General features: G+C 48.3%; 1 protein-coding gene across 4 annotated transcripts; it reads right to left on the bottom strand.

Annotated features, from left to right (window-relative positions):
- Window positions 1-3,626: 3,626 nt before the first annotated feature.
- ADNP (activity dependent neuroprotector homeobox) lies at window positions 3,627-27,695 on the bottom strand. 4 transcript variants are annotated; one of them, XM_053958228.1, is made up of 13 exons: window positions 27,303-27,695; window positions 26,015-26,197; window positions 25,864-25,921; window positions 25,168-25,307; window positions 22,779-22,899; window positions 21,162-21,250; window positions 17,842-17,995; window positions 16,552-16,597; window positions 16,096-16,174; window positions 15,122-15,428; window positions 10,967-11,079; window positions 9,824-9,916; window positions 3,627-7,950 (listed from the first exon to the last, which is right to left on the bottom strand). In XM_053958228.1, the coding sequence occupies exons 7-13, from the start codon at window positions 17,876-17,878 to the stop codon at window positions 4,822-4,824; spliced, it is 3,804 nt and encodes a 1,267-aa protein (XP_053814203.1). In that variant the 5' UTR covers window positions 17,879-17,995; window positions 21,162-21,250; window positions 22,779-22,899; window positions 25,168-25,307; window positions 25,864-25,921; window positions 26,015-26,197; window positions 27,303-27,695; the 3' UTR covers window positions 3,627-4,821. The 4 variants fall into 4 exon arrangements, with proteins under 4 accessions (XP_053814203.1, XP_053814204.1, XP_053814205.1 ...); XM_053958229.1 differs by lacking the exons at window positions 16,096-16,174; window positions 22,779-22,899; window positions 25,168-25,307; window positions 25,864-25,921; XM_053958230.1 differs by lacking the exons at window positions 16,096-16,174; window positions 16,552-16,597; window positions 22,779-22,899; window positions 25,168-25,307; window positions 25,864-25,921.
- Window positions 27,696-27,920: the final 225 nt, after the last annotated feature.

Here is a 27,920-nt window from a genome sequence, read left to right as displayed (position 1 = left end):
TAAAAACCCCAGAAGCAAACCTAAATCCCTCTCTGTATTTCTTCTGTAGTCAGTATTTTCAAGTGGTACTAATTCATTTGCATTTCTCTGTGCTTTAAAACTAATTTCCCCTGTGTTCTACTCTATTTTTATCTGTTCAATATTAACCCAGCTAAGATGATTTCAAAGTCTGTAGAATCAGGTGTGAGAGTAAACAACTTCACATTTTCAGCACTGCTTACAAAGTCAGTTATTATTACTGGAGAGCAACTTCAGTTCTGAGATGATGATTCCACCCCCTTGTCTCTTTTAGCAGATAATTCCCTCAAGTATTATTTCCTGTTCTTGAGCAAGAAGCTGAATTTCTGCCCTGTTTCTGTTTCAGAGCCATCCCCTGCCAGCACCTCACCCCTCTGACCTGCAGAGCCTCCCCAGCTGAAGCCTTTCTCCTGGGAACTGTGTAGGTACCAAAAATCAAAGTAAGTCGTTCTTGATAACCAAGAGGTTTCTAGGAAAGGTGCCTGAGTTTATTCTGAACGGTTCATCCTTCAGGACATCCTGACTCTGTTACCTCTCAGGTCTTTGGCTGGTACCCCTAAGGGGAAGCACAGATTTCTGACCCTGTTGTAGCTCTGTGGAGAGGGAAGATTTATTCCAAGATTTGATCCCAGGAGTCTGTACTTGGTTGAGTTTCCAAAGTCAGTGAAGACAATGTCCAAAATCTCACTTTGTTTACCTTCATGTTTAATATTTGAGATGATCAGGGGTTTGAAGAGTGCTCCAGTGCAGCCTGTCAAACCTGCCAGCCCTGTGCCAACACTGCCAGCTCCACAAACACTCCCATTTTGCAGGAGAATTTGAAGCCAATGGCAGAATTTTAAAATGCCATAAACACCACCTGGCTGAAGCCTGCAGCACACCCTTTGCACCAGGAGCAGTGTTTTACAAGCTGTTGTGTGATATAACCTGAATGATAGAAATAAACTTTCTGTGCAGCTCTTCTGGGCCTTTGGATGTGCCATTTTGCAGTGTAGGTGTGATTTAGCCAGGACCACCAGCAGCACAGCCCATCCCTGCACCTGTAGCATTTTAAATTCAAAATTGGCCCAGGAACACTAAACCCCCTTAGCTCTTTGAATAGGGAAGAGAGGAGGGGATGTACCTTTTAGATGATTGGCTTTGCATCAAGTACAATATGGAGAAATGGAAAAAAAATGCTTGTTTTAAAAATGCATGTGGAAAAGCTCAAGATGGAGAACCCACTGCAAAGTCTGTAAAGGGAAAAAAAAGCACCAAGCTTATGGTGAAAGTAAAGCTGCATGGCTGTAACCATGGAGACCAAAGCTCTTCTGATGCAGAAATAAATGAATACAACCTTTTCATATTTATTAGTGGGACTGATGATGAAAGATAAAGTCAAATTAAAATATAAAGCAATAGAGACAAGAGCGAGTGGCTGCCTCTGCCCCTGCAATGCAGGTTCTTGTAATGGATCATCACAAATGAGCTGGGGTTACAGAGAGGCAAATCAGCCACAAAAGGAACAAAATACTCCTGGTTATACCAACCTGCTTATGCAAATATCAGCTTCTTTATTAACAGAACTGGAGAGACAAAGCACATGACATATTCCTGAAATCTTTTGGTTCTGACTAAAATGGAAATTAATTTGTTTTCCTACCACAGCTGTGTGTGAAATGTGTTCTACACAATGGGAAACTTTCCTGTAACTGTACTAGTGAGTATTTGAAACCTGCTAATTTCTTAGTGGCAAGAATGACAGAATTTTCCTACAAAAATACTGGGTGAATATTCAGGTTTGCCATGAAAATACGTGTCAAAGGCTCAAGTACTGACTGGTGAGTTGCTGTCAGGGAGCTGTCAGCGCGGGGCAGGGGGACAGCAGCAGCAGATGGCACTGGAGCTGGTTTCAGGGAGGGTCAGAGCAATGAGCCTTCACTGCACGGCTCTGACATCAGAAAGGCTTTGACCGAGCAGCAGCCCCAGAGCCGGGGGAGGATTCAGCCGCGGCCCGCAGGAAGGCGCTGAGGGGAAGGGCGGCTTTGGGCTGTGATTCACGGACAGAGCTGTGTGTGTGTCCCCGCCGGGAAATCCCTGCTCAGCTCAGTGCAGCCTGCGCAGGAACAGGGCTTCAGCACCTCGGCTCTGCCTGACCCTGCAGCCACAGCACCAACCCCAGCAGTGCAGCGGGCTGCGGCTGCCTCAGCACCCCCCGGTGTCCCCACCCTGCAGGTGACAGCCCCTGCAGGGCACAGCTCAGCGGCTGCGAGCCTGGCAACGCTGCCCGTGCTGCCAGCCTGCCCTGAGCCTCGGCAGCGCTGGGCACGGCGGACAGAGAACGCACCTTCCCTCGGGCCAGCTGAAACCAGCTTCGGAGCAGAGTCCTGCTGCTCCCTGCCCCGGGGAGCTCCCGAAGCCCCGGGGCCAGCACAGGGTCAGGGCCAGCTCGGGCTGCTCCCTGCAGCGCTGGGATCTGCCTGCCTGGGGATCTGCACCAGGACTGAGACACGAGGAACTGCCAGCCCGTACAGCTCACGGTACCACATCCTAAATTACACACATCGGGTTAAGGTGCTTCCAGTTTTACTGAGCTATTTTCTTCCCCTTTCTGACTTCTTCAAAAGTGTGGTTAGCCTCAAATCTGGAGAGGAATCAGTGAACAGCCTCAAAGCCAGATTTGAAGAGTGACTGATTTGAAATACTAGAAAGTTTATATGCCAAGACTTAAAATAACCACCCTCCATCCTTCTTGATATCCTGGTAAGAGAATGGTTGTGTACAAGACCTTTAATTTAATCACGGTATAAAATGGTATTTCCTGGAATTTTCTGGCAAATGAAACACTCCTAATGAGTTCATATTTCAGTCTTACTCTTCACTGACTACACCCAGGAGTTCAGAACATTGAAATCTGATTTGTAACTACAGACTTTGCTAATATCAAGATTACCTTACCAGGTACTGAGACAAATGTGATGCACATTGATAAAAGGCTACCAAATTGCTTGTGTCATTGCTAAACAGATAAAGGCTGCTGCACTTCCCCATGCACTGAGGAAGAGGTTTTTTTCTCATCACAGCAGAGTGCCCTCAGTGAATCCCCTCCTCAGCTCCCTGCACGGGGGCCACCCTGCAGGCCTGGCCTGGCCAAACCAAGCACAGCTTTGAACAAACTCCGTTTCAGTTTTTCTGGTGCTCAGTTTACTTTACCTTCCAGGCGGGCGCTCCTCCCCGTGGGAAGGGGCAGTATTCCAAAGCACTGCCCTCCTGGCCCCCAGGCCCAGGCTCTGGACACCCAGGGGAGGATTTCCCAGGTGAAATCAAAGCCCTGTTCATCGAGCAATTCACAGACCTCCTTTCCCCAGGATGCAGAGCAAGCAAACCAGTACAAAGCTATTTATAACTGTGTTCTACAGCACTGAACAGGAACAACACATTTCAGCCCAAGTTACTCTGCAGATTCTCAGTAACCTTGAAGGAGATAAGTATTCAGTAAGTACTAAACAGAGAGGCCCCAGCAGGGCTGGGGAGCACTTGGAAAAACAGAGGCAAAAAAGGGGGAATGAATGTAGTGAGGTGGGATTTACCAATCAGGAATGGAACACTTGCATGTAATAAAGCAAATATTTACATTAAGCACAATACAGCAATTTATTTAGATGCTTAAATGAAGAATACAAAGGGAAATAAAGATCACAAAATTATACATACTACAACAGTGTGTCATATATTAGATGGTATAAATGAATACAACACCTTGTTGGTGTTAACTAAAGATAAAACTAAATATCCAAACCCAGCACTTTGTCTCAGTGTGCTGCTTCAACACAATACACTTTTATACAGATCTAAAAGGTGTCAAAATTAGTAGCTGCAAACTTGTTTCTTGCATGTGATTTTTCTTTTTTAGCTTAAAAGATTTCAGAAAATGGCTCTGAAATATGTTTGTCATCAGTTGTCATGTCAAGGATATTCAGAACAAGAAAATTCTATAATACAACAGAGCCCAGATATATTCTTATGTTGCTGGCCTCTGGTTGGAGATTGTACAAGGTTATGTGCAAAAACTAAGTCTGTCAAAATTCATACTAGAGCAGTCTCAAGCTTTGCTAGGGAAACTAGATACAGCATTTATTACACAGCAGGGCAACACTAAAAAAGAGAAACAGATCTATGATGGGTACACAAGAACAGTTCCATAAGCTTCACTTGAATAGGTCTAAAAGACTGTACAAATATACATTTCAACTATTCAGAATGATACATGAAAACTCCATTTCCCCAGAGTCTGCTATACAGGGCACCGGGTCACTGGCACGGCGCTACCGGACAGGGGCCTCTTGGAAAGACACAACTCAACATGGACAAGGTGAAAGGAGGGTTGAAAATGCAGATAAAATAATCCTCTGCTTTTCTCTGTGTGCATTCTGGAGCCACCAGCGTATCCATTTTCACATTAAGCTACTGTGCTCATCCCAGCAGGAGCTCCCAGCCCCTTGGCCAGCAGGTCTGTACACGGCCCCGGCCCGGCCGTGCCCCGGGGCAGGAGCAGCTGGCAGGGGAGCAGTGCCATGGCAGGGCCCAGGGCAGGAGCAGCTGGCAGCAGTGCCCAGCAGTGCCTGGGGCAGGAGCAGCTGGCAGGGGAGCAGTGCCCAGCAGTGCCCGGCCATGCCCCGGGGCAGGAGCAGTTGGCAGGAGAGCAGTGCCCAGCAGTGCCCGGCCATGCCCCGGGGCAGGAGCAGTTGGCAGGGGAGCAGTGCCCAGCAGTGCCCAGGGCAGGAGCAGCTGGCAGGGGAGCAGTGCCCAGCAGGGCAGAGCCGCTCACGCCTGCTGGCTGCTGAGCTCCACCCCGGGCAGGCTGCCGTGCATGGGCTCGGCCCCCACGGCCCCGAAGCCCTCGCCGTCCTCGCTGTCCATTGTGCTGCTCTGCCACTCCATCTGCTCGCTGGCCAGGCTCTCCTCCAGCTCGGAGGTGTTTTTCCATTGCGACTGGTCCTTGGACCAAAACCCTTCTACTTTTCCATAGGAACGATTCTTCCACTTTGACTGTTCTTCATCACTTTCAGATCCACCCCCTTTGGCCTCCACAGTGGGTTTACTGCTCCCGGCATCTTCGCTTTGGGAAGATTCATCTGTCCACACTTCTGGTTTTACCTCCAAGGCATTATCTTCAAAATCCGAAACCTGCTGGGAGCCAGGCCCGCTTTCAGACTGGGAAGCTCCATCTTTCCATTCCACTGCATCATCCTGGTCATCCTGATCACCTTCGCTATCTGAAACGTCACCTACCAGTTTTGTTGGCTCTTCAGCAGCAATCATCTCTTCGTATTTAGAGCTTTCCTCTTGTTTTTGCTCAGCCTTCTCTGGAGGCTGTAACGTGTTTTCCTCCATGATTTCCTTGGCTAGGCTGTCCTGGGGGTTCTGCACCGTGCTGTCGGACGAGGGCTTCCCACCCACGTCAGAGACGTGCTGGCCAAAGGGACTGCGGCTTTCGCCGTATTCCTCCTCTAGGTTTTCGTAGCTGTCTGAGGAACTGTCATTGTCTTTTTCTAAGTTGATTTTTTTATCAACAGTCTTACTGACATTGATTCTGGAATTCTTCTCGTCGTGGTTTTCAAACAGCCATTCAGCATCAAAATCCATCTCGTGTTTGACTTTGTTCAGCTCTTTCATGTTGAAGCCCAGCAGCACCCCGGGTTTGTATTTTTCACAATCCCTAACACATTTCTTCCTTTTGTTGCTGAAGTGAGATGCAATGTCAGATTTCCAGAGCCACAAACTGGCCGCCAGCTTTTCGATCTCCCTCCGAGTGGGGTAGGGCTGCTTATTGAAATATTTTGTAAGAAATGTTTTCCTGGCTTCGTATGAATCATCTTCGTGACCCTTGGGGTCCAGTGCTAGGACTACAGGTTCTTCAGGCTTCTCCTCAAAGGCAGAGGGGGAGTCATCGTCGTCCATCTTCCTCTTCTTCATCAGGGGGAACTCCATGTGTTCGTAGGCGCGTTTCACCGGCGCGGCCGACGGGGACTGGCCCAGCCGGGACGATGTCCCCTTGTCCTGCCCGTTCTGGGTCTTGCCCACGCCCCTGCAGTGCACCAGGTGCAGCGTTATGGTGGAGGCCGTCATGTTGCTCGTGTACACGCCCAGGCAGTGGATGCACTTGTAGGTCAGCTTCTTCTCCACGGGGTGAACCGTCTGAATCACCTGGTGCCTCTCCCGGAGGTGATGTGCCAGCGCGTCAGAGATGGGGCCTTTTAGGATTGAAAAGCACAGAGGACACAGAGTTTTCCCCACGTCTTTTTTGTAGGGCACTGCTGCTTGTGGAGAACTTTTGACGGGTACGTCAGATTTCTCCTGGATTTTGGGCTGTGGTTTTGGCGGGACAGGGGGAGTGTTCTGAGCGTGGTAAGCTACGGATTCGGCAGGAGCATCCCGCAGGTTGTAGGTGGTGACAAGGAGGTGTATGTTCGTGTGGCTGCCCTGCTGCAATGTCAAATCAAAGGTCAGGGTGGAGTCAGTTTTAGGTCCCATCTCCTCGTCCACGTGCACCATGCGCATGTGGGCAGCCATCTTCTCCACGTCGTTGAAGGTGGAGCGGCAGTAGGGGCAGGACAGCCCGTGGATCAGCATGTGATTGAGCAGCGTGTCCGTGGGCAGGTAGCGGTTACAGTAGAGACATTTGCTCGTGAAGTTGTGGATTTTCATGATGTAGTTGGCCACCGCAGGCACCTTCTCGGCCTTGTGCTCCTTCTCAAAGTGGACACTGTACACATTTTCAGGGAACAGCTCATTGCAGATTGTACAGATTTTCCACTTCTGCGTGGACGAGGTGTTGACAGCGGAAGGACCTGTAGCAGCCACGGGGGATTTGGAGCCAGACTGACCCAGAGCTCTGGATGCTGCCTGGGACTGCGACAGCGACGTCTGTTTGAGCTGCGCCGAGGACAGCGAGGAGGAGTTGGCAGACTGCAGCGAGTACCTGGCTGAGGCCTGGGACCTCTGCTCCCCTCCCAGAGTGTAAGGCCTTCCATTGCCACTCGCTGAAAACTGTTTCATGCTTTGTGATTGTTGGGAAAGAGAAACAGGTGCATTGCCACTGAGGCTGAGCCTCCCCCCTGGCTGACCAACGTAACTGGGGGGGACTGATTTAACCCCGTAATTGTTCTGCTGTAGGTGAACATTTGACATCATATTGACTCCCGCAGAATTTAACGTGGGCTTTGGTATAGTGAGTCTGTTCATCATCTGCTGTGACGAGAGCGAGCGGACACTGCCAGCAGAGAGGGCACCCATCCTCTGAGGGAGTCCCATAGGCTTTTTATCCTGGGGTTTGGGAGCTATTAGCATCAAAGGTTTGGATCTCGGAACCACTACGTTGGTGTGACCTATCATTGCCGTGACCTGGTATCCGATCCGTTCGTGGTCTTCGATCACGTGCTGGACTAAAGCTTCGTAGGATTTCGGCATGAAAAGGCATCGTTTGCAGTGGATACCCCCCTCCTCTCGGGCACTGGAGCTCAACGGAACCGCACCATTGAGGGACTTTTCGCCTCCCTTGGCTACGTAAGGAGCAGCAACGTGCTGAAAATGTTCCCTGTAAATGTGCTTTCGAACGATTTCGTAGAGCGGGTCACGGTAAGTGCACTTCTTACAGTAATAAACAGCTTGTTCCACACTGTCAGCCTGCTTGGGTTTAAGGCTCTCGTGTTTGTTTTTATCTTTGAAAGTGCTGATGCCTCCACTCGGTGTATTGGCATTGGGAGCATGGAATATTTTAATGTGCGTTTCCAAAGTCTTTTTGTCCGCGTTGAAGGTACAGTAGGGGCAGTTGAGCAGGATCCTGTTCTCAAAGTCTTCGCTGTGAACATTCCGGAAGTGGCTTTTGTAGGCTGAAAAGAACTTCGAGGAGAAGGGACATGCACTGCAGCAAAAGGGCTTTGTCCGATAGTCCTTGAACAGAGAACAGAGCACGGACTAAATATTCAACTGCACTTAGCAAAATAACACCCATGATAGTCTCTACACTACCTTTCTAAACAACACTCACGAGCCCCCTGCAACTGCCTGAAACCTTCAATTCACTTCTCTCCCATTTCTGGCTTGCAGATCAGCCCCTAAAAAGCTGATCACATGAACATACACACCAAGTGGTGAGTGCCAAGGGGTCCCTCAAGGGTTTAACCATGGCCTTGGCAGGTGAGGCTGAGTCAGAAGTGTCTTTCCCTATCGGTCACAAAAAGCCTCCTCCCTGCAGCTGAGCTGCAAGAGAAGGTCCCTGTGAGCTCCTTTCTGGGGGAAAGCCAAGCAAGACTGTTTGAGGAAATGAGACTGTATGCAGATGAGATACTGCCCACCTGAATCTGCCAAACTTGATAGATGTAATATAGAGCTGTAACTTAAGCTATTTCAGTGTCTTTATCCATTACACGCTTTAACAGCAACGATGGAATTCCAAACATTTTTTTTTGGTGAACAGAAGGATGTAAGCTTACCAAGACACAGGCTATACAAGCCCTTGAAGTCACCAAGCCTCTTCCTTGTGATCAAAGCACAAACCTGATTTTTAAACCAATCTCAAATGAGGAACCAAAAATTTGGGAATTCCACCCTTGTAGTTTGCCTGGAGCTTTTGTCCCATTTAACATGGTGCCAATGCAGCCCTTGTCAACTGCTGTAGCACAGTCTGAAGTGCCACTGGCCTTAGGGACATCCACAAGCAGCCTGGCACTTCAGGTGGGGTAACACGAGGAGTTCAGAGTTACAGAGATTCCTCCTGAGTGTCAGAACAAGTCCTGTGCACCGAGCTACACACAGGTCACAGGTGAGGGTGCTGGAGAGCTGCACTCTCCCTCCGTAGAAGGAAGCTGAAATATCTGCTCTGGCCACCTGCTGAAGCCTCACACACCTGTGGAGACTGGCCCCAACAAACAAACCAACCAACCAACCAAGAGCTGTCTCCTTTTATATTACAATTTTTATTCTGGGTTACCTAGAAAAAGGGACATCAGTGTATTTTATGCAAGCCAGTACCAAATGGCAATTTTCATTCAGATTCACAGGAGGAACCCATGACAGGATAGGTCCCAGTTTCCTCTGAGAGCAGTACCTGAGCTCTGAGGCGCTCACACAGGGATTCCTTTGCAGAGAGGTTTCTGACCTGTCACTGCTGGGGTGACTCTGTCCTGCAGCCCCAGCAGAGGCTGCTGCAGCCCACACCATTTGCTTGAACCAACAGCATCATTTCCTCCCTCCAGTGCTGGCTCAACTCAAAATTCCTTTATTACTGGCTCAGAAACATCACAACAGCAGTTTTTCTAGTGTCACTGAGCTGCTGTGCAGAACTAGAAATGCCCAAAGCAGATGTGGGACACAGCCTGTGGGACCCAGAGCTGCATTGACAGTGACCCTGCAGCAAGCAGCAGAGTGAAGCAGCTTTGGAAGGGATGGAAACCAGGAATAAAACATTTAAGGAAAGGTAAAAGACTCATTGCCAATTGTATAAAGTTGTTGATCCTTTGGTTAGAGGGCTGGTGAAATTGTGCTAGGCTTGGGAACAGGTGGGAATGAGCTCCTAATGTGCAAATGTTTGACTTGAGCAAGGACCCATCAGCTCTGCAGCACTGGCCACCCAGGCTCCTGAGATACACACCAGAAAAACAACTTCAAAACTAAGAAAAAAAGCCCATAGCTTTTTGCTGCCCCTTGAGCTGCCAACACCTGAAAGTCAGTGAGAAAAGTGCAGGAAAAGCTCTTGGCATGTCTGGGAAGTGCCCTTCGGCACGACCCATCTCCAGCCTCAGTGTGAACTGAAACTCTTACCAACCTGGTTTTTTGTAAGCGATGGGTCCCACAGTCCCACATCCTCCCATGTAGTGTTTTTCAAATAAAAGTCATTAGGTTCAAACTGCTTAAAATCCTGGAGAAGGGAAGATGGGAAGAGAGGACAGAGAGTCAGAAGCAAAGCCCAAGGGCTCCCTCGAGCAATCCCTGAGCACCCCTGCACCCTCCCAGGTGCTGCTGGCCAAGGCAGAATCATCACTCAGGGCAGGGGGGGAGTAGGGAGGGCACCTCCTGGGAGGGGGAGAGCACTGAATATTCTCCACATCACAAAACACCTGCAGAACATCTTCACCACTCATCCTCCTGACCAGCCCAACACTGTAGTTACAAACTCGTCTCATTCCAAAAGCAATCCTGGAGAAAAGTGCTCCCAAACTGATGTGTGAGTTTGGGGTTTTTTGGCTGCTTTTTCTGGGAGTGGTGGTGTGGTATTTATTTTGTTTGATTGGTTTTGTTTGGCTTTTAATTAATTTCACACAGGAAGCTTTTAAAGTTGGACATGTGTGATGTCCAAGACACCTAATTCTTATTTTAAAAATTATCTTATAAAGCATTTCTTTGGCATTTAATGTTTGGCATGAAGTCAGCAGCACATAAGGACTCAAAAATAACACTTCCACTGAAATGAATAATGCAAGTAACATCATCCCAGTTCAGAATTCTCTCCTTAAACATGAGACTTGCTCCACAAATTCTGTAAGCAGGAAGGACTGGCATTTTTTTCTTACACATCTCATTTAAATGTTATTTAGAGAGACACTGAAAGACCAGGCAAAGCCTCAGCGATGGAGTTTGTCCAGCAGAGCAGCACAAACACCTTTCCCTTGCAGGAACTGACCCAGGCACAGAGGTGATTCTGTAACTTCAGGACCTGCTGCAGCACAGACACTTCCTGAAAACCTCAGACCCATTTCTGCCCCAACATCCCACACCAGTCCTGGTTCTTCCAGCATTCCTGGATTTCAGTAGCCACTAATGTTTCTAGAAGTGTTTACAGGTACATTATATCTCAAGTTTCTAATTAACTCCTACTTTGTGTGGATCTTATCATGGCATACACAAATACCTCCCTGTCCCCCTAACTCTGCAGCATTTTAGCTCTAACCCTTGGAGGTGCCATACTTACTTCTATATGTTCTTTACAGTATTCCAAACCAATGTCACTAAGTATTTTTTTCACAGTTTTCCGGGCCTTTCTTAAACTGCCAAGGTTGTTGACAGGAAGTTGGAACATAGTTTCTATTGGGAAAGAAGAGTAAGAGAAAAGGTTTAAGTCAAATGTGTTTTGTCTGATAATGCTGCAGTTTTAATTATCAGTAATTGCCTGCCTCGTTCCCCCACAGAACTGGTACCAGAGCTGTAGCATCCCCTAACACACTGTTACATTCTCTGGCTTCTTCCTTGCTGAGGCTGCCCACGAGGCTGCAGGGGGCACTTCTGAAAGGACAACAAACTGATGAACAGCTATTGCAGGAGCAATGGGCTGCCTCTGGAAATAACTGTCATTTCTTTAGAGTGTCTGTCTTTACCAACCCCTACACTGAAGTACCTCAGAACTCAATTCTCTCCTGTGCAATGTATCCTAACTGATCTGAAAACTGGCAAGCTGAGCTTCAAGGTTTGTGTCAGCCTTGCAAGAGATTTCAGTGTCTCTTCAGTGATAAAAGATGCTTCTTCTATTCTGCTGTAGGTAGGGTAAGAAATTAATGCTGTTTCCTCCCTCCACTGTACTCAGAGCTTCAACTGGCTGAAGCTGTTCAGCAAACACTCTCCTAGGAAGAGGGGACCTGAAAGCTTGGTTAGATCCCTCCAGAGAGCTGGGGCTGCCCAGCTGAAAGGGAATCCAACTCATGAACTGCTCTTTTCCTATGCTCTATCCATCCTCATCTGTACTGTGAAAATAATGTCTAATACAACCTAGAGCAAGCCAGGTCCCTTTTAAAGATGAAGACTGATTTCAGTGCTTCAGAAACACCTCCAGTCACTGCACGATCCCATTTCTCAGAACAAATTCAGTGAAGCAGCTCAATCAAGTATGGTCAGGATTTGAGTTAATATTTTCAAGTGAATTTCAAATCCAATGAGATCATCAGAAATGTTATTCCTGGTAATTAATATGAACTGCACAAAGAGCAGTGCATGAACATAGTGCATGTTAAAGCTCCTGGCAATCCGGGCTGCTTTTGTCGAAACCCAAGTCCCCACTTGAAGAGTGAACCCCTGTGCTTGCAAAGAAAAGCATTTTTTGTGTCATGACACAGCCAGAGTCAGTGCAGAGCTTGTCTTTAGGCACTGATCACTTGTACACCTGAGTCAGCCACAAGTCTCAAAATACTGCTTGATATCTAACAGCTAATTTCAAAATGCCACTGAACTTCTTCAGCAAAGGCATCAAATGCTTTCTCTTAATTCCTGTGTCCAATACAGCTGAACAGGCCACAGGTACCATGACATACAGAAACTCAAAGAGAGCAAACTGTTTACAACTGCCTGAAAACAACATCTCTGGTCTATCTGCAGCATCTTCTTGCCTCTGCCCTTTGTCTGCCTCAGTCAAATTTTAAAGACATGAAATTCCCTGGATCATAACAGAGGACAGAGTTAGATCTTCACACCTGAATCCTGAACTTTTAAATGTCAGCTTTTAACATCAACCTTACTTTGCAAATTCTGCTGGACAGCTGAATCCAACTCACCTAATTGTAACAAAACCCCTCATCCTTAGGCATACACAGTTCATTTTATTTAGGAAATGTCTGACTATTTAATCATAGTGAGTGGAGAGCCAGATACAGTCTGATATTGTTACAGGCTGTGACTCCAACAAAGGCTTTTAGCATCTCCATCCATTTCTATTTACAGCAAGTAACTCCAGTTGTAATGTAAACATCACTCTGCTGGCACCTCCTTGGATGGGGACATAAAAGCAGTTGGGATTAAACAGCCTCTCAAATCACCATCTAGGCATTAATACTGCCCTGGAAATGAGGAATCCTTTATCTGATCAAAAGCTGATGTTTAAGGGAAGACACCTGGAGCATCTCTGACCACATCAATCTACACTGAAGTGCTGAGTGGAATGAATAAATGACTGCTTAAAACCAACCCCAACAACACCCTGACTAGAAATATCCAGGTGGGATCTTCAGGTGCCTCAGAAGGCATATCCCAAAGCTCTCCCTCATGTCCAGTGTGCGTGTACACAAACTGTCTGGCTGCACCAGTCACCAGGGGATGGCAAAGGAAGCACTGTGACTATGAGCAGTATCTGGAACCTTCCTTTGCTCTGTTTGTGCAGTTCCCAGCAGTACCAGACAGGTACTGACTCCTAGAACAATTCAGAAGCCAAGTGGATGCAGAAAGACAAGCTATCAAAGAACAGAAGAAAACTAGCTTAGAAGCACCGCACTCTAAGATCTCATTTCACATTTACAACAGTGAATGTTTTCTTCACTACATTCCTGTGCCAGTGCACAGAGCCCTCCCTCTGATCTCAGCCCCAGCACTGCACTCTGACCCCACAGCTCAGAGACACAGGGAGAAACACCAAACTTTCACAGCAGTCAAATCATCAGAGGGGCTAAAGGACAGAAAGCCCGCACCCGTCTCTACACTTCAGCTGCTGTTTCTTTTAATGCAACTGAATTCTTAATTCTCCAGTGGTTCTTTTGTACTTTGGCCCTGGTCAGCACCCCCCTCTGATGCCCCAGGTAAGAGGTGCTGGGCTGTTCCTGCTCTGACCCAGGAAAAGGAGCATCTTCCCACGTGCAGCTTCACAGCAGCCACAGTGATCATGGCTGCTGTGACTCTGGGAAAGGTGCACCAGCTTCACACCAACCCAGCCTTTTTCTCTCTGCTGAAATCTTCAGCCAATATTCCAGATGTGCCCCGCTGTGTTCCTTTCATGCCTGGACATTATTCAGGATGCTCCCTGTGCTTGGTTGATGTCTCAGCTTTGGTACAGAACAACCAAGCACAATGGACTTCTACTGTCACAGGCTGCAGAGTAAAACAATGGTTTTCAGCCAGAAATAAAGAGCTAAAGAAATCATCTGGAGGAAGATGCTGCTGTGTAAAGGAGCCATGACAGCACCACTCTAGTTTTCTAGCAAATCTAGTCTAGGTTTTATTCTATATATGCTTAACTGGAAATGCCACCATGTCCTGCCCACTGCCAGGGAGGCCTGGTACAGAACGTGGGGGACCCTGAGCACTGCACTGAGCAGGAGCCTGCCCACAGTAGGCTCTGGGGACAGCACCACTGGGAAATGGCAAGTGAAAACCAATTATGGAATCCCCAAAAGCTGTAAACAAACCCCCTAGTGCCCAGTGCCTTTTATCTTGTTCAGGCACCCCAGACCTGTATGAGCTGGACAGGGCTCTTCACAGAGGCCACTCCAGCTACCCCTCCTGCACTAAGCTAATTTCTTCATAGGATCACCATGGAATGGCCTGGGTGGGAAGGGACATTAAAGCTCATCCAGTTCCACCCCTGCCATGGGCAGGGACACCTTCCCCTATTCCAGGTTGCTCCAAGCCCCGTCCAACCCAGCCCTGGACACTTCCAGGGATGGGGCAGCCACAGCTGCTCTGGGATACCTCTGTCAGGGGCTCATAAGAAAGAATTTCTTCTTAATGTCTTCTAATTTCTTCTTTTTATCTCTTGAGCTGAATGTTTCTTAAAAGCATTCTGTGAAATTTACACTTCCATTCAACTTTCACTAAATAAGTGACCTCAGAATAAAACTGCAGACACGATTACAGCCCTCTCGGACATGATTAAAAAGAATGAAATATAGCATCAGTTTTACCTTCTCTTATGAGCACATGAGGCTGACCCTTCCCTTCCTAATGTTCTCACTTATTCCTATTATGAAAACTGAGAAAACCTGAACTTTTTGGTGATCTGACAATCAGAATTACCAACTACCCTGTTGAACAAAGCATTAGGTGTGAACCAGTGTGCAAAGCAGACATTTGTATAAGCAAGGTGCAAACCCAGCCTGTTCTGTCCCATCGTGACTCAGCTCAATCTTGTCTTACTAAAATAATCAGCAGTGTAAGAACTCTAGTTCATTAAAGCAGATTTTTAATCAATTTTGAACTAAAAGATACTATTTGCTGTTATTTCTGTGCACGCTTATAAAACACAACAGCTCTTACTCTCTGTTTTCCCCTCTCCCCCTCATCATCCTCTGCTGCTTCACAAGGTCCATCCTTTCAAGTGCTCTTTCCCCCTCTCCTCCTTTCTTTGCTGGTTCTTGGCCTTCTTGGTCCTTACCTCGCTCATTTTCCCTCTTCTCCTCTTCCCTGTGCCAATTCATAGCGTCCACATTCTTTCGTCGTTCTCTCTCATCCTGTCTCCACCGCTTCTTGATATCTTTGTCCTTAACTTGCTCATTTTCTCTCCTCTTCTCATCATCCCTGTGCCATTTTATTGTTTCTGTATTTTTCTGCGGCTCCACGCTTCTTTTGAGATAGTCTTGTCGCCTCCTCCTCTTTTTTAACATATCCCTTTCCCTGGCACGAGCCTGCTTTTCTTTCTGGGAAAGAAAAGCTTTACGGGGCATCATGAGCTGCTGCTGTACCTGCAATAATATCGTATCCATGGAATAATGCACTCTGTACATGCACTCAGTCAGGCACAACTCCTCATTTGGAGCTCCACACCTCACACACGCAGTAAGGCAATGCCCTGCTCCTCCTCTTCCCTCCTGAGCCTGGGCTCGCTCCAAGCTGGGTCAGGCCAGGCTGGCCAGCTCCAGGGGGACATGGCAGCAGCGGGCTGTGACCCCAGGAGCCCCAGCTGAGCAGTGGCAGTGGCATTTCTGTCCCCTCCCTGCAGCTCCTCCTCCCCCAGAGCCTCTGGCAGCCCCTTGGCTTTGCTGCTCCCGCTGAGGAACAGGCTGTGGGTGGACAGAGGTGTGAAGGGAACTTGGGGACCTTCAAACCAGTCCCCTCTCTTCCTGGAGAGATACATTTAATCCAACTTAAAGGTCCTCATTTTTCTTTCCAGACCTCCATATCCACCCAATTTGGGTGAAAATGGCTCTCTTGGCTGGGAGGAGGGAGGGAGGATTAGGAGACAAGCCACAATCTGAAAAATTGTGTAAGCTTTGTTTCCTGGGGAAACCTGGCCAAAACATTTAACTGCAGTTAATGAAATAAGTCCTGACTCATCTACCCAGACTTCCTCCAAGTGTGTTATGTCTTGCTATTCACAGGAACAAAGGGAAAAAAAATGAGACTATTTACTTGGAGTTTCTGCTGACAGCATTCCTGAGGAGTGGAAGGCTTCTTGGGGTTGGTGTTTTGAGGCTTGGGCTTTTTGTTTCTAAAGAGGTGTCAATGGAGACTACATTTAACAAATTGCTTTTACTTTTGGTCATTTCTCTGTAGCCACCCGACACATTCACATTTTCAAATGTAAAAGTGTTAGTACCTACAATTTTGAAATCATGGAAGAATTTATACCATTATTGATAACCTTTAAGTATTTTTCTGTACACACTGAGCAATGTTTCACAAATGGAAAGCTGCAGTTGTAGGCCAGGTTTGAGTTTTTTGGTTGGGTTTTTGTTAAGTTTTGAAGAAAGATTTGCAGAGGTCTAATCAAAATGAAAACTGCAGAAAGGACAAAATTACTAAATTGCAATACTTAAGCAAAGCCTAAAACAAAATGAAACAAATGTACTTTTAAAATTTAGCTACCTTATGGAAAGCACTTGTTCCCAGCATGCAATACTCCATCTTTTTCCTACAGAAAAAGCAATGTTTCAAACCCTTATTCTAAAAGCTGTTCCTTTCCCCTACAATACACCCCACCCCACCCACTCTACCCTCTGCTCTGGTCTGTTGCCTTTGTTAGGTCTGTATCATGATCCCATGGCTTTCATTCCAATAATTCAACCCCAAATTTCTTAATATCCATAATAATGCTAAAAGTGAAGGGCTGCAGCAGAGTCAAACACCATAATAAAAAAAAATTAATGCAGTGTGGTAACACATTAGTACATAAAATTCAGATTATGCTAAAAATTACTTCATTAAAAGGGTAGCTCTACCAGACAGCCTGGGTTTGGGTATTAAATATTTCTCAGTAACAGTTGGCATTAAAATCAAAAAGCAATGGGAACCCAGGATCAGCATCCTCAGTGCAACCCAGACATTGCAAATCTGTACCATAGTTTCAGCTCTGTGGGCTGGGTGCCAGGACATTACTGCTGTTTACTAGAGCAAACTTAGCTCATTAACTTTGTAAATGTACATTATCATTACAATTTTATCAGTAACCTGGTTCAATTTCAGTAACAATAACACGAAACACATCATGCAAATGATTTTCCCTCCCCCACCCAAGGCAAGTACCAAGATTTCAATTTGTCATTGTATTTTCTTTCATTTGTTTCTGTTTGGTTTGCTGTTGGGGGCTTTTCCCCCTTTGGATTTATCGGTTCACAGGATTCTCCCCTCCATTTATACAGCCCACTTTGACTGATCAGTTTATAGACAAATGATAGAAAATACCTCAATAAAGAGCATTTCAGCTGAATTTCCAAAATTAAACATTTCACTTGAGATTCAAATAAGTCATGTCACATTCCAAGGAATAACTTAAAGGGACATCCAACTTAAATTGCAGATCTCTGAACTTCCCTCTCCCAAGTCAGAGTTTCCCCCAGTTTGTTTAGCATACCAGAATTATCTCTCTTGCAGTCTAAACCAGCTTTCACTTTCACCTCTGATGGTTTTAAACCGACACAAGAGGGAAAATTTTAAACCAGGAAACCCATTAATCTGCAGTGAAGCTGCCAGAGTGATTGAACCCAAAGCCCCCCAACCTCTCAATTTTTCTAGAGTCCAAGTTGGTGTTCCTTTAAGTTCAAAATGTCCAAACCTCAGAAGTGAACAGTCAAAACTATCCTTTTTTTTGCCCATACTTTGCCAAATGAAAATCTTTTCTCCTCCCCATCTCTGCAGTACTTCTGATGAGGCATTTACCTCCAAAATGAATGGTGCTTGGGCGTCTCAGACTCATTGGACAAGTTTCAAGCACAAGCTTCCAAAGCCAATTCTCCTTGCAGAACGCCCCCTCAGGGCTCTGTTACACCCCCTGGGTGAGCCCAAAGCCCGGGCACAGAGGAAGGCTCATATCCTGCTGGACAGAACAGAGAGCAGAGACAAGAGATAAGAGGTGTGATAAGGGCAGTGTCACACTGACAGGTACAAACCGCAGCCCCTGCCTCGCCTGGGGCTGCAGGGCAGCTGTGCTGCAGCAAGTCTGAGCAGGTCTGTGCTCCAGCAACCGATTCTGCTGGGGGAACTCTGCAGCGCTCAGATTTCAGCTCAGGTACCCAGCTCAGAAACCCAGCAGTGCAGAGGCTGGGAATGCTCCTCCTCACACTCCATCCCCCCTCTGCAGTGCCTGGCTCACCCCCATGAGCACCTCACCTGAGCTCTCAGCACCACAGCACAGCTGCACCTGGGCACCTCAGGGACACTGGTACCATCCTTGGACACTGCCTTGGAGGTTCCCATACAAAAAGGTCCCACTTTACAAGACAATGGGACATCAAACAGGTGACATGGCCTTCAGCCACAACCCTGGGGACACACATTCCTCTGGGAGGCAGTCAGATTAAAACCGGCAGAGGATGGGGAGTTTGGGGGAATGGCATGTAAAGGATCACACTTTGCTGGAAGTGATCCCTCTTCAACTGACATCACCCACGGACAGAAAGTCAGTCTTGCACATACTGGAAACACAACAGGTAACATCAGAACCATAAAATCTGAAACTACCAAATCTAAAGTTTATTAAAGCAAAACTTGTTGAGTCATTAATAATTCCTCTGCCAGAGAATAGGGCAATATAAATTGTTAGATTTTAATCTCTTGATTACTCAGACAGAATAGCCTGAAGTACAGAGTGCTTTTCTTTGGCAAGTACACTTCCAAGACAAGACACTACAACATTTTAAGAAATTAAAAAAACAACATCCTTAAAATACTTCACGTGGCAGCAAACCTGAATACTGGAATATTGCATGTGCTTTATTTAACAAGAGCATCATCCATACCCGCAGCCACTCAAAGATGGATGTTGAGTTATTTTGTTCCACACTGGGTCATTTTCTGACCAGAAGGCAGCCTTTGTGTCCCTGTGTGTCTAGCAAGTCCAAATGAACTCTCTCCCAGGGAGTCCTCCCTGCAGCAAACACACTTCTGGGTGAGGACCCATCAGCCTCGAGAGCAGATCAGTGGCAATTACTGCATCAGCCTGATGATACTGAGCTCAGGGAAGTACTTCATCCCATGCTGGGTCTCCCAAACACTGAGGATCATTTCCCTGTGCTGGGCTGCTGACAAGGATACCCAAGCATCTGGCATGCTCCTTATATTATGGCACCCAGATTCCTTTGATTTTAGCCAGTATTTTGCCAGTATTTCAAGCTGAAGAAGTTACTGGTTTATACCTAACAGCCCAAGACAGAATCATACATCAGAGCTGGCAGCAGCTCTGGGTTCCTGGGCAAGATGAAACAAGACTTGGTTTCTTGATACTGCGTGTTTTATTTCCCTACTCCAACTGCTTTTGAAACAAGGTAACTTTTAACAATTTGCCCAGCACACTGCCTTTCATAGCATGCTCCAAAAGCCAGCCATGAAACAGATTTGCAGAGAAGGCTGTAGTGCAACACTGAGTGAAATCTCTTAAAATACAGGGAAAATAGGCAAGAAAATGGACCTGTGGTTCCCACAGCAACAGAAAAGCTGTCTCTCTGTACATGCAGGTTAAATGATGCTCTGTGGTGTGACGGTGTAGAATATTCTATATTCACATGAGGACAGTGATGGCCTGTCCCTGGGACCTGATGATTCCTGGACAGCTGAGCAAGGAACTGTGATAGACAGGAAGCACAAGGATTATCTCAGGGAAGAGCGAGCAAGTGGAATAGGAGTATCAGAATAAAAAGTATCAGAAACAAAGTATCAGAAAAAAGGAATAGGAGTATCAGAGAGAAGAGAGAATTTGGGAGAACAGAAACTACTGAGAGCTTCATTGAAAGTAAGAGTTGCAATTAAATCTCTCTGCTGGCTGTAGAGAGAGTGATTGAAGAGTCTCTTCCAACACACCTCTCACTGTCTGACATTGAGCATTTTCACTTTCTTCCCTGGGACTCTTCCCTTTCCTCCTTATTTAAGCGTTTCTGGCCTAGTTTTGTGAGGGCTGTGCACCCACACTCCTGTGAAGGTAATGAGATTTGCAGTTCAGCAGCACATCTGAAACCCCAGACAACTGAGGGCTCCTTTTGCCATCCCCTGTAATCCCGGAGGGAGCCTGTTTTGTAACAGGGACATTTCCAGCTGGCAGCACCTCCTCAGCCTGGCCCCTGGGCCACCTGCAGCACAAGGCTCCTGCCCAGGAGCAGGGTGAGCTGCTCACAGCTCAGCTCCAGCACATTTCTGTTATTACAGGGATTTGGGGTGCAGAGCCAGCACCTGCTCTGAGTGAGCCCCAGCCCTCCTGCTCGGGTCTGTACCCAAAACAGGACTGGGCACATGAAAGAGGAATCAACACAAACCCTCTGAAAACCCCAGCTTTAAAGCTGAGGTTATCGAGCTGATGGAAATCCCCAGCTGCAAGCTGCTGCCTGGCCAAAGCACTGTGAGAGCTGAGCCACGCTGTGCACAGGACACACTCCAGCTCTCCCTCACAGGCAAACAGGCAGTTTGTTAGCAGCCCCTTTGTCAAAAAGCCAAGGAGTTCAAAATGTTAAAAACCACTTCAGAGATTAGATCAGCAACTTCCAAAACCAGTTTCAAGTTGTGTGTTAAAAAAAAAGGACCATTTCACACCACTTTCGGGGCATCCTACACAAACATGGCCTCAGGAGAGAAGTCCATCTAAAATGTGGTACTAAAGAAAACCTCACCTTATCCTTGGGAGGAAATTCTGAGACTAAAAACGTTTAACATCCTGCTTCAGTGGTTACAGGCAATTTTCAGCAAAGGTTTATGAAACTCTGGTTTATACCTTTTTGTTTGGGCTTGCTGCCTAGCCTCAGCTTGACTCTTGCATTAAGAACTCCCAACTTCCCATCCAAGGAAGAACTATGGAAGGCAGTTGTAGTGAAAGGAATCAGTAAGGCTGATAAACCTCAGTCTCCATTCATTCTTTATTTAAAGGCTAAAAAACCACCCTCTGCAGTCCTGCAGACAGGGATCTCCTAAGTCATTCACACACTTCTCATTCTTGCTCAATTTCTGGAATTTTCCACTGGAGCCCGAAGCTCCATCTGGTGGGTGTGGACACTCACTGCAAAACTGAGCAGGAATTAACTGTTTCCTCATCAACTTCGGTTCAGCAGGAGGAGTCCTAGGCACTGTGGCATCTCTATGCCCCAATCTGAAATACAAAATGGTCAAATTTTGATTGCTCTGGGAACCACAAGTCCTCATTTCTGTTCTGATGAACAATCTGCTTCCCTAGGCTCTGCTGGGACCTCCTGGTGGATTTTCTGATTTTGATGATGTAGGCTGAGGTATGTTAAAGAATGCTGGGAACTGTAGTCTGGTCGAATGTTTTCTAAGGGATCTTTTCAACACACATGATAAAGGCCACATCAACTCTGGCAACCTCTGCTGCATTCTGAACAGCACTTTGAAATCGTGTTCATTCTCTAGGACACAAGAAATCCTGAATTAAGAGACACTCATAGCTCCAGAATTAGGCTTGCACACCTCCTGCCATCTTAGAGAATATCTTTAGTGACTGTTCAAGACCTCCACAGATAAATGTTTATATGCACACAACATGGGCAGTTAAATCAATATTCAATACACATCCTCAGTGTGAGAGCCAGGCTTGTTCAGGGCTATTTCTAAAAGATTTTGGTGTGAAATGCAATAAAGCCTGCACATCTTGCAGGAATTTGAAATCCAGAGTGGAGATCATTGAAGCACAAAGGATATTATTTGCTTACACCATGATATCCACACTTCAGTGATCAGGAAAAACGGCTGCATGAATATGCTCTACAATTCCAAAATAATCCTCATCTAGATTGTAGCTAAGCATGAACAATCCCAGAATAAAAATAATTTTGGAAATAGAAGCATGATTAATGAATGAGCAGTTACCATTTAAATTAAATCAAGAATCATCTTAAAATTTTCAATCCAAAGCTCACAAAAACATTTGTGTAATTAAACAAAGCAGCACAGTAGTTGCTGTAAAACGTGCAAGAACAAAGCAAATAATCAATATACACGTAATTTATGATTGGATTACACTGACTGGCAAACTGCAGCCAGATTAGACTGCAAGTGAAAATGGTCCCCTGCCCTCTGTGTCATGTTTCCTGACATCAGCACTGTGTCAACAGCCAGAGCAGAGCCCTGATGCAGCCAGAGGAGTGGTTTGGGGCAGAGCAGCTCCTTCCCTCACCCAAACAGCGGTGCTGGGCCCCGGCCAAGCCCCCAGGCAGCAGGAAGCAGCTCCAGCCCTGCCCTGGCAGCTCCCACACACACAGACACAGACACACTCAGACACACACAAACACAGAGACACAGGCACAGAGACACAGGCGCACACACACACAGACACTCAGGTATTCACACCCAGAGCAGCCCTGCTGTGCCCTCGGCACACAAACCAGCACACAAAAGAGCACAGGAATACTTTCCCCAGCTCATCCAAAGCCCCGCCAATCCAGGCTGTCTCAGACAGCAGATCCATCAGATACTGGAGGGATCTCGCCAACTGGCTGCATCTGAGTTTTCCGAGGGTAAAAATAGGCACTGAAGGAGGCTGGTGCCGCTTGTTTTCCCTTGCCTTACACTTCACACACGCGAGGCACAAACGCTGCCATTACAACACGGGGAAAGGCTGTAAACAAGAGCTTCAGATCAGTCTTACACTGCACATTTCTTACCTCTCCCTTTCTGTCTAAGCATGGCTCCCAAGGCCTCCAATCCCTGCCTACATTCCAGCATTAGTCCACCTCAGCTACTGCTGTCTTCCATCTGCCTCAGGAACCTTCAACAGGCAAAGGGCTTCATAGCAACAGCAGCAGCAATGGGGAAACAAAACAAAAAAGAAGATCACAAACTTGAGTTTGACTATTTAGGTGAAAAAAGCATTCTGAGACCACTGTCTTGCCTACTTAGACTTCCAGAGCCATTTTGTCCCCTTACTGTTGCTGCTATGAAGCCGCATCACCAACAGCTTCCTTGGCCCAGCTGCAGCACGAGCACAAGCTGTGACAGCCAGAGTCCCATCAGAAATCAGTGCACACAGAGGGAGAATGGGATGAGAGAAAGCATTGGCTGAGACCTGGGAGAGGAGCTGGGGCAGGGGAGAAACAGCCAAAAGTGAAGGCAGGCCTGAGAGCAGGCCCTTTCCTCCACCTGCAGGACTGGAGGAGTTGGAGTGCTCCCTCAGGGAACAGCTGCTCACGAAGTTGCTTTATTTTTGTTTCTTGTAAATTGTTTTAGATACTACTTGAGAAGTAGATATTAAATGAAAGATTTCTGCCACGTGATCTGCATACATCTGCAGGTGTGATGTGTCCACAAGGTCAACTACACAGGCCTTGGACTCAACAGCCACTGTCAGTATTCATCTAAATAATCTCTAATGCCACCTTAAAAAAATTAAAAAAACAGTAAGGATATAAATGGTGGTAACTGAAAGTGACTCACTGCAGAAAAAATGATATTTACTCCATTCTTACTCCAAACCATCAACCCTCATTCACATTCAAGAGCACTACAGAGAAATCAGAGACACTACATACAAGCTCCCGTTTGCCTTCTGACACCAGAGCTGCAGTGAAGCTCTGAACAATGCACTTCTTGCCCTGAGGTACATGGCCCTCAGGTAGATAAACAGGAATTACACCCTCTGGAAGAAGTCTATTTAAATCTGGAACACCCATCTGATTTTCAAACCAGACTTAAGTTCTCCCTGAAAGCTCAAAAGGAACAGGCCAATTTGGCCATCCTGCCTAGGAGAGCAAGGGCGTTCTTCCCAAACGTGTCAGCTGAGGCAAAATAAACCTCCCACATATAATGAAGGTACAGGATTTATTTTTAATAAAACTAAATTAACATCAACAAGGGTTCTTTTTTTTCCAATGCAGAGACTCAGAGCAGCACCTTTCATTGTCATCCCATCTCTTACACTATCAAGAAACATCACTAGCAACAGATTTATTTATATGAGCAGAACTATCTCCACATTAAAAATTACCCTGTTACAATTACGTTCATAGGAACCATACCTTATACATATATATGTATATATATATATATATATATATATATATATATATATAAATCTGGGCACAGAGCAGCTCTTGACTCAATATAACAAAAAAAACAAAATCGTGTGATGCTTGTTTAGATACAGGCCAACATAGTCAGCTGTTGCCTTTTTAAACAAGCATGGTGCATGCATCTTAAAGACAATAATCCCACAAAATGTAGCATTATTAATATACAAACTCAGCTGCACTAATGACTTTTAAAAATTTGCCAATTTTGCCCATGCAGGTAGAGCAGCTCCAATGGCACCTGTGAAACAACACTGAGCAGCTGCAGCCCCAGGGCTGCTCCCTGCCTCTCCTGGCACCTCTCCTGCAGTCTTTAAACTGGTCCTCCTCAGGTCTGATACTGCTTTGTTCATTCCCATCAGAATTTTGTCTCCCTTAAACATCTCAAGTAGTGGAGCAAAGATGACTTTCCCTTTCTGAAAATAAAACCCCACAAAAACCACCCCAACACATCTCCTATTAAGTTGCTAAATGTTATTTGCAACTACCTCAAAGCAAACACATTAACCCAGGAGCACCAGCTTTGCTTCCACAAAATCACTCGTTTCAACTTCTTTCTTTGCATCAATCAAATCAGCTGCTGTCTTAATAACAAGCTATAAAATATACATTCACACCATATCACTTATGACTACTGATAAGATCCTGATATGTTTCCGTATTCCAGGAATTCTACTGTAAACGTCCATGTTTACTTTCAGTATTTATGTTATTACAGAGTGGCAAAGCTGAGCTGGGAGTAATCAGCCATTATTCACCCTGCAGTGCGTGAGCAGCACAACCCACCTGCCCCAGAACACGTGTCCTGCATTTCCCTACAGCCACAGGGACTCTGGGCAGCACCAACAAGTGAGAGTTCACACTTAACCCACGCGCTGTGGCAATAACAGGGACCACTGGGTCAGGGAACACTTCTGACCACTGGCAACTTCTGCCCTACACAGAAAATCCATCACGTTCCTCCTCTCAGCCCGGGGAGCACACACACCTTCCTGGGTGCTGTGTTTGTGCAGCTGATGCTTAGCACTGCAGGGCATGAACTTTCCAAGACAGTCAGGAAGTTCCTCTTCAGTCTTCCTCTCCTGTGAAGGCTTTTCATTCCCAACTGTGACACTGGGTCTGTCTCACCTACAGGCAAAGGAGTCGCCTTTCACTTTCCCTGCACATCCAACAGCATCTACCTCCCACAGCCCAACACAAGTGAACTGCAGGCTCTTCATGACAATACACCCTGAAGCTTAAACAGTGGTAACCTAAAGAGATGCCTTCTACAAGCCTGCCTGATGGACTTCAATTCAAAACAAAAAAACTTATTTTTAGTAATGGGGCACTAAAACGGTATCAGTTTTCAATGATCTCAGAGACATCCCCTGGGAGCATCTCACATCTACTGGATACCAAAAAGTCACTCTTGAATGCTAACTAAGAAATAATGCTGTTGAGCAAAGGGCAGCTAACCACCAAAAATAGTGCAAAAACATCTAGCTTAGTATCAGTTTTGCAGAAGAAGTTATTTGTTGTGTGTCAAAAAGGACATCTCTATTTTGACTGAAGTTGGAAGTATTTGCTGTAACAGTCTTCAGAAAAGGTAACCATTATGTTACAACCCATCAGCATCTGGTGCAATTCTCTTAACAACAGGGTGCTTCTGGTCTGTTGGCTCTTTTAAGATTTCAGCACATACCATGGTGGATGTCCATCCACTGATATCAGATTACTACCCAACATCTGCAACTGCACATCTGCAAGGGAACCAAGCTTTGGTTTGGTTTGTTATTAAAAGCAGGAAAAAAAGGCTTTTCTGTTTCTTAAGTAGACTGATCCATCTTTCTCACCTAGAAGGATGACAGCTTGTGATTATGAGTTCGCAGAGTCCTGAAGTGAAAGTTTTCCCGAGTAGGAGACCCTGCAGGATGGAGCACTGCTGAGGCACACAAGGCTGAGCTGCACAGCAGCCAGCTAAGGTGGGTCCACACTACCCTGACAGGTGGGAATCCTCTGCCTCCGTTACCTCACACCTCCAAACAGAAATAGAAAATAGCAGCAAAAATAAATAGAAACGTAGATAGGGAAAAAAAAACCCCAAACTTAAGAAAAAGGGGGATTTCTCTACACGGAATGCAAAACCTCTCTGACACCGACAAAACGGCTTAAATGCACCCAGCAAACAACGACCACCAACACCTGGGAGCGCCCAGCTACGCCACGGGGGCTCTGCCCTGCGGTCCCGCACAAAGCCCCTCGAGGCTCGCCGCGCACCGGGGGCTGCAGGCGATGCGCAGAGCCGGGCCCGCCGCCGGGCCCGAGCCGCCCGGTGCCCCCGCTCCGGCCCCCTCCCCCCGCCGCAGCGGTGCCCGGCGCGCAGGGCGCCCCCTGCCGGCTGCCGCCGCGCAGCGCCCCGGCCGGGCTGCGGTGGATCCCGGGGGGGGCCGGGGTGTCACGCCCGCGGCCGCTGCCCCGAGGCACCGGGGCTGCGCCCACACCCCGGCACCGCGCACGCACTTGTGCTAGAACCACCCCCCCGCGCCCGGGCCGCGGCCGCCGGGGGAAGGGGGTGCGTGGCACGGGGGCGTCTGTCCGGTGCGGCTGCGAGGCTCCGGGTTTGGTGTCCCCCCGCCTTTGTCTGTGAAACGGGTGTCGGTAACCGTAGCCCGGGGCAGGGGATGGGTGAGGCAACGGCGCTCCATCCCGCAGCTGCGGCTCGGGATGGCAGCGGCGGATCCCGCCTTTTTCCCGCGGGCAGGGACCCCCCGGCTGCTCCCATTCATCGCATCCCCGGCGCCGCTCCAGCACCAACTCCGCCGGCGGGGCCCGGTGCAGCTGCACACCGGGATGCCGGACGCGGCCGGCAGCTCGCGGTCCCGCTCCCTCGGGCTGCCGGGACACGTCCGTGTGGGGAAGGGAGGCGGCCGGGGCCGGCGGCGGGGAGGGAGCAGCGCCGCGGTGCCCGCAGCCGCCGGGGCTCCTCAACATGTGTGCGGGCGGGGAGGGGCCGCTGCCAGCTCCGCACGCCCGGTGCGGCGGGCAGGGCGGCGGGCACGGCGCGGGATGCCCAGGGGAGGGAGGGGGCGGTCGGGCGCTGTCCCCGCCCGGGTCGCACCGCGGACCCGCGCTCGCACCTACCTGACCGGGCTCTCCTCGCAGCGAGGGCGGGCTGGGGCGGGGGTGGGGGGGGGGCGCCGGACCCTCCCCGGCGCCGCCCGGTCCCGGGGCGGGCGGGCGGAGCGGAGCCGCCGGCGGCGCGGGGGAGACAAAGGGGGGAAATGACGGGGAGGGGTGCAGTGTGCGGGGCGGGCGGTGCGAAGCGGCCCCGGGGGCGGGGGCGGCGGTCACTGGGCCGGGTGCCCGGGGCGGGGGCGCGGGCGGGGGCAGCGCCCGGGCCCCTCAGACAATACAGCCGGGTCCCGCTGCCCAGAGCCTGCCCGGGCCAAGATGGCGGCCGAGAAAGAGCGGAAGTGACGCCAGACCCTCATTAGCATACGGGACTCATTGTCCGGCGGGAGGGGAGGGGGCCGCGCCCCGGGGGGGCGGGGGGAGCCCCGGGGGTCCCCGCGGGACCGGCCCCGATCGCGACCGCGGCACCGGGCGGCGACACGGCCCCGCCGCGGGGGGGCCCCCGCGGGCAGCACCGGGGGCGGCCGCGGCCATGGCGGCGGTGGCGGCGGCGGCGGCGGGATCTACCCCGGCCCCGCTAGGAGGCGCCGCGCCCTGCGGCTGGGTCCGGCGCGGGGATCCCTCCGC

This window comes from Vidua chalybeata, chromosome 17, assembly GCF_026979565.1.
Source record: "Vidua chalybeata isolate OUT-0048 chromosome 17, bVidCha1 merged haplotype, whole genome shotgun sequence".
Classification (NCBI taxonomy): domain Eukaryota; kingdom Metazoa; phylum Chordata; class Aves; order Passeriformes; family Viduidae; genus Vidua; species Vidua chalybeata.
This window is presented reverse-complemented; position numbering and strand designations above follow the sequence as displayed.

Bases quoted from the DNA above. Each gene is read 5' to 3' on its own strand.
- ADNP (XM_053958228.1), bottom strand. From the start codon at position 17,878: ATGAGTCTGAGACGCCCAAGCACCATTCATTTTGGAG. The intron at 16,598-17,841 runs GTAAATGCCTCA...CTTTTTCTGTAG, and splicing joins AAGCACCATTCATTTTGGAG to GAAAAAGATGGAGTATTGCA. The intron at 7,951-9,823 runs GTTGGTAAGAGT...TCTCTGTTCAAG, and splicing joins CATCGCTTACAAAAAACCAG to GACTATCGGACAAAGCCCTT.